Source organism: Pyrus communis, chromosome 12, assembly GCF_041283825.1.
Source record: "Pyrus communis isolate YQ-2024b chromosome 12, ASM4128382v1, whole genome shotgun sequence".
Classification (NCBI taxonomy): Eukaryota; Viridiplantae; Streptophyta; class Magnoliopsida; order Rosales; family Rosaceae; genus Pyrus; species Pyrus communis.
The window spans coordinates 20,378,053-20,388,377 of NC_142576.1; the positions used below are offsets into that span (position 1 = coordinate 20,378,053).

Below are 10,325 nucleotides of genomic sequence, written 5' to 3' on the forward strand. Positions count from 1 at the left end.
AAAAAAAAAAAAAAAAACTTGCTTTCATACTTCCCCAACATAAGGCTTCATACTTCTGCTTCACCAAATCGCACACCTGGGCAAAGGAATCATAACTATAAACACAAAAATATCTTTATCCAAATCCTCGTTTTCCTCCAAATCGCACATCTGGTGTGCCTTTCTTCAGGTAATTTCTGAACGGCCGGTGCCGGAATCGCACTGAACTCCTTGTTTTCCTCCAAATCGCACATCTGGTGTGGGTGTTCTTCAGGTTATTTCTGAACGGCCGGTGCCTAAATCGTACTCAAGTCCTCGTTTTCCTCCAATTTGCCCAGCTGGTGAGGCTTTCTTCAGGTATATGATTTTTATATATGTTTTTTTTTGTGTTCTTATTTGGTGGCTCGGTTGGATAATCGAAAACCATGCGAGACAGATTGAATCGTTTTCTGGTACTCAATTGTTTTTTGTGTTCTTAATTGTTTTAATGATTTGTTGGTACTTAATTGTTTGGTGGAATTTTCTGTGGGGTCTGATATATAATAGGAATAAAACAAGAAGTAATCGAAAAATATGGGAGAGAGATTGAACCGTTTTGTTTCTACGATTTGGCTGTTACTCAATTTGTTTGGTGAAATTTTATTTATGGTCTTGAGGTAACATCAGGGACAAGGTTTAGGCCTGCGACCCTTCCCTTAGGCTGCTTATTGATTGGAAGTTCACAATAGAAACTGTTTTGAAGCTAACAGACTTGCATGTTAAGAGGGGTGTAATGCATAAGTGTAAGTCATGAATGTCAGCTTATCATCCTTCCAATGTTGTATCAACTGTAATGGAGCCAGCATGAAAAAAGTAAATTAGTCACCAATATGTGCTCTTTTTTTTTACAGAACTGTGTAATTAGGAAATATGAGATTGTAACAGAGAAACATGGAGTTTTTAGTTGCCTTTCCTACTAGATTTCTTTCGTAATTTATGTATACTCTGAATCAATTTGTTTGGTGCAATGAATACTTTGTAGTCTGATATATATATTATGAATAAAAGAACAAGTATAAGTCTTTGGCATCATATGTTTGTAGGATTTCAATAGCATGATCAATTAATTCCAAGCACTCCAGCTGTTCCTCTTTCTCTTCCTTTGCTGTAACCGACGAAAGCTTAGCACCAACTTATTCTCGGTCTTGGGCCTCTTCAGTTTACTCACTACGGTATGTCAATGGCTTCTTTCCTGGTCTTTGGGAGACAAAGGCATGACTAATATTTGTATTAGCTGCACTGGAAAGAATAGGGTTGTCCTTCTCATTTTCTTATAAATAGTCACATGACTAATGGGAGGATAAGGGCAAAGCTGTTATAAATGCAATTCCTCTCTCTTTTATCATCTTGCATAAAATTCAAATGATAGAAATGCACTACATAATCCAGTTGCACATGTAACAACTCTCAATATGCCACCAAACAAATGATTTAATAATTAGAGCAAGAGATCAATGACAATCAAAACATTCTCCAAATTCACTTGACTAGCAATTATAGAATTTTAATACGATTTTTTCCATCTCATTAATCTAGCCACAAAACACAAAGACCATGCAATTCCTTTCATTTAAATCAAACATATCACAAGAAAACGTCGTTGTCGGGGTAAAATAGGTAGAATAATTTTACGCTTATCATAGCAAACTTCAAATGGAGTTCATTCAAATGAAACAAAATTCTATTCAAAGTAGCCATTAATGAATAAGGCACTTTAATGTAGACCACATCTGCTTTTAGTTGGTTTGTGATATTTGGGATATTAAGTTGGATCTTTATGAAAGTTTTTGTTTCATTGTCTCAATTCACTAATCTTATTGTGTAATCAAATGTCTTATAATTTCATACATGCTTGTAGGTAAAGATGAACAAAGAATGGGTGCATCTGAATAGGACGACCAATGAATACTTGATTGGCAGGCGTGCATTCATCAGTAATGCTTTAGATGTTGCTGCCTTTCAAGGAAAAATTAAATGCCCATGTTGGCGCTGTTGCAATATGTTTTATCATGATCCATTTGAAGTCAATCAACACCTCTACGTTGAGGGTATGGATCCCCATTACATAGATATACCTTGGGTTGAACATGGCGAACAGGTGTATACGTCTGATAATATATCAAGTCCAACTACTGAAGCTCATAATGAAAGAAGCCCTGAAAATTTCTTGGCAGCGATGCTTCACGATGTTTTCGGTAACCACGTGCATATGGATGAGTCAGATCATGTTGGTGAATCTTCTTTTGCTTGTGACGAAACAATTGATGTGCACCAATTTGACAACATTCTACGAGAAGCAGACGGATAATTATATCCAGGTAGTAGGAAGAAAAAGTTGGATTTTGTGGTGAAATTATATCAGTCAAAATTGTTATATGGAATGAGTGATGCTGCATTTGGTTCAGTGCTGGCACTAATAAGAGAGCATTTTCCTATGTGCGAGACTCTTCCTCCAAATTTGTACTATACAAAGAAGATTATCCGGGCTTTGGGGTTGGATTACCAGAACATAGATGCGTGTCGAAATAATTGCATGCTATTCTGGAAAGAGCATGTAAATGACATCGTTTGTGCAAAGTGTGGCGCTAGTAGATATAAGCAAAGGAAGGCAAATTCAGGAACGATCGAATGTACTAAGGTACCAAAAAAGGTTTTACGCTACTTTCCCATAGGTCCTAGACTACAAAGGTTGTACATGTCTCGTTACACAGCTGAGTCAATGATATGGCATTCAGAGATTAGAACTGACGATGGTGTTTTGAGGCACCCTGCTGATTCTCCGGCTTGGAAGCATTTGGATAATACATATCAAAATTTTGCAAGGGAGTGTCGCAATGTCCGTCTTGGGCTTGCAAGCGACGGATTCAATCCGTTTGGAATGCATGGCAAACCTCACAGCACATGGCCTGTTTTAGTTGTAGTTTATAATCTTCCACCTTGGATGTGCATGAAACAACCTTATATCATGATGTCTCTTCTAATTCCAGGGAAAAAAAGTCCCGGTGATGCAATTGATGTTTTCCTGCAGCCGCTCATTGATGACTTGCGGCATTTGTGGACGACAGGTTTGCAAACATATGATACTCACCGTCAAGAAACCTTCACCATGCGTGCTGCCTTGTTGTGGACTATCAATGACTTTCCTGCTTATGCCATGCTCTCAGGGTGGAGCACTAGTGGTGAGAAAGCTTGTCCGACTTGCGGTGATGACACTAATTCTTTATGGCTTAAGCATGGGAAAAAGTTTGCATTCATGGGACATAGACGATGGCTCCCGATGTCACACAGGTACCGAAGACATAAAAAAACTTTTAATGGATCTCAAGAATTTCGAAACCCCCCTAAACCAAGAACTGCCATGGATTGTTTATTGGAAGTGACGGGATTGACCTTCAGATTTGGCAAGGGTGCAAAGGCAAGTGGTCGTAAGCGGGGGTGGAATGATGATGGACACGTTGTCGGTCAGTGGACAAAAAAGACAATATTCTTTGATTTGCCTTACTGGAAGGATCTTCTACTGCGGCATAACTTGGATGTCATGCATATAGAGAGAAATGTAGCTGAAAATGTTATTGGCACTCTTTTGGAAATTGAAGGGAAGAATAAAGATGGTATTAGGGCAAGGGCTGATCTCGTAGAGTTGGGCATTAGGCATGATCTCCATCCACGGGCAGATGGTGCCCGTACAAAGCTGCCAGCGACAGAATACAATATGAAACCTGAGGAGAAAAGAATGTTGTGCCAGGTTTTGGAATCAATTCGGGTGCCAGACAACTACTCTTCTAATATTAGCAATTATGTTAATATTCAAGAAAAGAAGTTAATTGGCTTGAAAAGCCACGATTATCATATGCTCCTGCAGGTATTCCTCCCTATTGCAATACGAAAAGTGTTACCGAAATCGGTTGTTACAGTGTTGTTAGAGTTGAGCAGATTTTTTCGCCACCTGTGTTCAAAAACTGGAACTCAAGAATTATTCAATGGCTTGTCAAAAAGCATTGCCTTAACTCTATGCCATTTGGAGAAGTTATTTCCGCCATCATTCTTTACCGTTATGGTACACTTGATAATTCACCTTGCGGATGAAGCTGCTGTTGCTGGTCCAGTCCCATACCGATGGATGTACCCCATTGAAAGGTGTCAGTTTCGTAAAACACCTACTCAGTTTAGTTTCTAAATTTAGTATTTGTTTTTCATCATTACCTTTTGCTTAAAGATTTTTTTTTTAACAATCAGGTATTTACATCTTCTAAAATCGTATGTGCGCAACAAGAATCAGCCAGAAGGATGTATTGCAGTGGCTGTTAATTTAGATGAGTGTGTATCATTCTGCTCCATGTACATAGATGACTCTATTGTTACCCGTCGCAATAGGCATGGACGTAACTATGATGTTCAGCAATGTGATGCACGACAAGGATTTCCTCTATTTAGTAGCCAAGGCAAACCAGCAAGCGCTGTTGACACTGTTTTGCTAGAACGTCCGAGGTTTGAAATGGCTCATCGGTATGTCCTAGTAAATTGTCCTCAAATGGCAGAATACTTAAGGTACAATTATAACAATGACATTACCTTAGTATATGTTTGATGGACTAGCTTGGATCCTGAATTGATTTATGTGTTGGTCTTGTAGGAGACATATGTCACATGTAATTTCTACTCGTGGCAGAAGAACTACTATATATGATGCAGAAAGAGAAGCTTTAGATAGTTTCCCTCAATGGTGTCGGGATAATGTACCTTATATATATTCCTATTAAGTTTCAGTATTAAATGTAGCCCTCATAATGGTGTAATTTTGTAACTGCGTTTTAATTCAATGTAGGTACATATCATAGGGGCAAATGATGAGGGAGTTATTAAAGACGATATATGTGCATTGGCTGCTGGACCGATGCAGTGGGTAAATCGTTATACCGCATACATCATGAATGGAAATCGATTTAAGGTTGCTTCTGCTGATCGACATGCACAAACCCAAAACAGCGGTGTTTTTTTAGCATCTGAAGTTAGTAGTTTTGCTACTACGGTCGACAAGAATCCAAGGTATGGAGATGTGGATTATTATGGTGTTGTGACAGATATAATTGAGTTAGATTATCACAATGGTCGGAAGGTTATACTGTTTGATTGTGATTGGTTTGATGTCAAGAGCAAAAGGTTTCGTACTAAGAAGGATGAGTTTGGGTTCACTTTGGTTAATTGTGAACATCATTTACCATCGGATGACTCATTCATACTGGGGTCACAAGCAACGCAAGTGTTTTATGTTCAAGATCCTATTGACACTGAGTGGTTTGTTGCTACAAAGACAAAGCCACGAGACATTTACAACATGCTCGATACAGATGTAGAAGACCCCAACACAGCTCAAGATATAGAAAACACATTAGGGGATGATGATATAGTGCAAACAAGGTTAGATGTTGCAGAAATTGTTATTGCAGAACGATTATCAGACTTGTAATGATCAAGAACTTATATCTACTATGTAGCTTGTTCATGTATGAAAGATTAAATAGTGCAGGGAAATAACATGAAGACGACGCACAAGTTTTTGGTAGAATTTTTTGGATGATCTTCATTCATCTCGGTATATTGTATTTATATAGTTTTACAGAGGGTTTACAAGCTTTGACAATTTGCATAAGGACAAATTCTACAAATCAATATTTACATAAAATCAGGGAGATTAAGAAGGCAAATGAATATGATCACGAAATCATCTATTGCACAGATGATGCATGATGAGCATGATTGTCTCCATCTTGTCTATCAATGTATCCAATCATCTATTGGACATGAATATGTAAATACTATCTAATTAAACTATATATATGGTAGAGAATGCAACTAATATGTGATGCAAGTAGGCAATGCAATAAATTTGTGATGCCTGTGGTTAATTTACAAACAAGAAAACAAATGATACATATGCAATTAATCTCTAATATAGGTAGTGTTATAATATATATATATATATATATATATATATATATATATATATAAACAAAAACAAAAAAAACCCTATGGTATAGGTAGATAAACACAATTAATATTCGATACAACTTCAAAAATAAAAAAAATAACAATGGAAAGGACAAAGAAACCCAAAAAATAAAAAATAAAAAAGAGGAAGAACCCAAAATACAAGATTGAGTAATGCAAAATAACACTTCAAGATAAAGATATTGACAGGGAGAAACAAGATAACAGAACTGAAACAAGAAAAGAGAAATGAACGGTTTGGGTAACGAGAAGAAAAACGGAGATTTAAATCTCTAATCCTATAATTCAGGATAAGATTAACATTAATCACAAATGAAAAAATAAACAGCAATTACTTAATTAATCGATTTAAGGGTAAATTTGGCAATCTAATACAAATAAGCTTATGCGGATAATTAATCACTGGACCTCACCCGAAAAATAAAACAAATTAAGTTGGACTATAACTAATAATGACTTATAAAATTGAACTTATATTAAGTTTCTCCTTCTCCAAATTGGATTCTCCCTCAATTTTTTAAAATTGGACTTCTCCCTCTATTATATTATGTTCCCACCACCAAATTCAAAAACTTGGTTTGCCACAATCTGATTTAAACCCACCTCATCCCAAAATTGTGCCCACTCACTCTTAAAATATTAATTAAAAAATTAGTAGCTATATTAAAGGGTTAGAAACTGGAAAGCTTCCAGTCCACCATTTCTCATTCCGTCTCACCTTTACTCTCCCAAAATTATAAGACGCTCATTCCAGCTCCTCCGTCCACTTCGAACCCACTCCTCCGTGGAGTCTATCCACCTCAAGGCTACTCCTCTGTCCAGTTCAAAGGCGCTTCTCTGTCCTCTGGTGACACACACCGACACACAAGAGGCCCAAAATACAGGTAAGGTTTCTGAATTTCAATTTTTCAATGGGTTTCTATTCTTTAGGATTTAAGGTCAAGTAGGCTGTTTATTTTGTCGAATATGGTTTATGGTTTGAGGACAGTGGGTTTCAGAGGACAGTGGGTTTGGGATTAAGAATCTAGGATGGGTGCAGATTTTTGGGATTGCAGGTCTCATTGAAATTATGAGGGATTTCCCTACCAGTACCATCCTAGTTGTCTTTCAGATAAGTATCCCTCATAGGGAACATATAGAATAGAGTGTGCAAGTACATCCATCATCCCTGGATCGATCATACTCCTATTACTACGTGACCCTGTTTTTTTTTTTTTTTTTTTTTGTTTTTTTTTTATTTTTACCATCCATAACGTCGGCATGTTAAATAACTATTTACTAAGGGATAGAGAAATCGATGGGGTCAAAGCTTCACCATGGTGCATAAACATGATTGCTTTACACCACTACAATAAAACTGGATCTGCTCTACGTGACTATTAAGTGTTCAGATTCCACGGTACTCATATTCATGCCTCTTTTCGTATTTGATGTTGTGGTTCATTGAAAGAATGCACAATATAAACTATAACTCTTCTAACACACTACACATTGTGATCCAGCCGTCAATCTTTAGTCTTTCTTTGATGATCACCTCGACAAAGATCACTCAACTCAAAAGTCTCATGATGGTTACAGTACATGGTGGCATCATATAGTGTGTTCATCTTTTTTCTTCTATCAATAATTGTATGTCGTAATGAAAAGATTTTGTCACTTTTATTTAAGGATAATTTATGCATGATGATAAAATCTAGATAATTTGAATCGTTATAGAACTTGTTGATGTTACCTGTATGTTCATTGCTGTAAAAAAATAGTTCTTGTTGGTGTAAATGAATAGTTCTTGTTGATTACACTTCTTTTGCAATTTGCAATGTAGATGGCTAATATGATGCTTGATGATGATGCATTTTTGGCATCTATGGGAACTCAACCACACTTCCAATTTGGTGTAGTCACCGAAAATGAATCATTTGCAACCAACCAACCCCATGAGACATGTAGTCGACATACGCAATCAAGTGGCTCTACTTCTTTGTCACCCACAACTCGAAAGAGGAATAGGGGAGTTAACAAAATACGGTGGGGGCAGAGGGAGGTGCTAAAAACTGAATTTTAACAGATTTGGTCAAGCTATTTCTCCTCGTGACAATGTGGCCAGATTTGGGTGCTACATAGCCATGTTGGCTCGTGATGGTGGAATGATCCCAATTGATTCACCTGATTGGCGCCAAATAGAATCTTCGAAACTTGATCGAGTGTGGTCATTGGTCCAGGTATTGATGCTAATTTGTAAAATTTGACTTGTTGGATGCTTACAATCTTGTGTCACAACTTCATTATTGTTTATGTAGGCCACTATAGACTGGACAAATCCAAGAGCTGCTGGCAAAGAGGAGAAAGTCAGGGATATTGTGGAAACGAAATTGCATGATCGTTTCAGGACATGGAGAGCAAAACTCCGTAAGTTGTATTATGTTCCCTTTGAGAACTCCGAGCAGAGGAAGCATTGCAATGATTCTAGGGTAATCCAGACACAATGGCAAGCCTTGGTAGCTTATTGGGATAAAATTGAAAATAAGGTTTGTAAAACTTTTCAACACTATAGTTACTATACTTCATTAAACCGTAGTTGAAACGAAATATAAGGTTCGATAACATGAGTATTTTCCTTTGTGGTGTTCTTTATTTGTTGTGATCCAGCGGAGATGTGCAACAAATGTCAAGAATCGAAAGATGTTAAAGACGAGTCACACAACTGGGACAACAACTTTTGCTCAAATACGGAATGATTATGTGAGTGGATTCTTGTACCATATATTATAATTTGATGTTGACATGAATACTTGTTTTACATAGTACTGAAGATAGTCACTATATCTTCTGATTGATAAAGATGAACATAAAGTTACAGGAATAATGCTACAGATAGTGAACATATCTCATGATTAACTCATAATCTTAGTCTTGTTTTCATTCCTGTTATAAGTACATGGTTAAAACTTGACTTAGTTTTTGTGATTTGTTCCTCATTTTGTATCATAGGTTAGTTTAGGGATCGTAATGGGATATTTCTTAATTGTGCTTGCACCTGCCTCAAATTGATAATGCATTAACCAAAAAGTAATAATGTCCGAGTAATGGAGTAGTTTTGTCAAAAAGAAGACGTTCAGCAAAAAGAAGACGTTGTCAAAAAGAAAACTGCAGTTATTCAGGTTAATGCTTGAACAAAATGAAATAGAAAACGAAAGCATTAAGTAGTCATCATGTCCCAATCCTATCAATGATAACTAGATTGATATGCATGCATATTTAATGTATGAGATCAATACAAACATCCAAATGTCTCAAAAACTATATCTCACATTTAATTTTAGTTCAAATGAGTATACATTTGACATAAACTAAAGTATTTTCTTTCTTCCAATTTTTCAGGAACAACGGTTTATTACCCTTATTCATGTTTGTGTTTATATATAGTGCACTATAGTTTTAGTCATTGTAACTGTGATTGTTTAATGATTGTGGTTGTTTTTGGGATTTTTTTTTTGTCTTAGGCTGAAGAACATGATGGAAATGAACCTGATCGTGTGACTTTTTTCAAAATGACACACACAAGAGGACCTAAGCAACTCCCAGTTGATGATGAATCTGCTAGATTGATGGTAATTTGTACATTTTCACTTGACCAAATTTATTTCCAGCAACCTTTAATGAAATTTTATGCATTTACGAATGATTAAGGCTTTTTCAAACAGTTGGCGTTTGAAAATCTGGAAGTGGAGGTTCGTGAGCGTGGTGATGAGGTAACAACAGAGGTTCGTAATAAGATTTATGCAGAAGTGCTGGGCCCGGAGAAGCGAAATCAAGTGCGAGGCTTTGGCCTTGGAGTTGGTTGGGCAGATGTACCAGGAATTGTTACTGAACAGCGAGGTATTTCTAGGGAAGTGAAGTATCTTCGGGAAGCTTATGAAGCTCAGAAACAAGCCACTGCTGCTGCGGAAGAAAAAATGACTCGTATGATGCATGAGGCAAATGAGAAAGCGGAAAAGATGAAAAGAGAGCAAGAAGAAAGCATACAAAGGCTTAGGGCCGAACAAGAGGAGAATTTGAGGTTAGCAAAGGTGCAAATGGCTGAGCAATTGAAAGCCATGTTGGCACATGTAGGCATCAACATTGGTTCATTTGGAGTGGGTGCTCCACAAAGTACTTCAACTCAGCAGCAAGGGTGTGGAAGCTCACACGCTCAGATTTCAACGCGTTTCGAAGGTGGAAATGACAAGAATGTGCAGTGTGGACCTCCAATTTCTAGTGCTATGATGCATGAGGACTGCCAAAGTAAGAATACTGGTTAG

At 37.1% G+C, this 10,325-nt stretch overlaps 1 protein-coding gene and 1 pseudogene across 2 annotated transcripts; both read left to right on the forward strand.

Annotated features, from left to right (window-relative positions):
* LOC137727089 (uncharacterized) lies at positions 1–5,622 on the forward strand (annotated as a pseudogene). The gene is made up of 6 exons (XR_015954050.1): positions 1–336; positions 1,062–1,190; positions 1,877–4,155; positions 4,255–4,566; positions 4,652–4,754; positions 4,844–5,622. The product of XR_015954050.1 is annotated as an uncharacterized LOC137727089 (transcript).
* A 2,504-nt stretch (positions 5,623–8,126) lies between these two features.
* On the forward strand, positions 8,127–10,325 carry LOC148692460 (uncharacterized). Its single transcript, XM_088682069.1, has 5 exons — positions 8,127–8,246; positions 8,325–8,552; positions 8,674–8,766; positions 9,528–9,635; positions 9,729–10,325. Exons 1-5 carry the CDS (start codon positions 8,151–8,153, stop codon positions 10,323–10,325), a joined length of 1,122 nt encoding a protein of 373 aa, XP_088538195.1. The 5' UTR covers positions 8,127–8,150.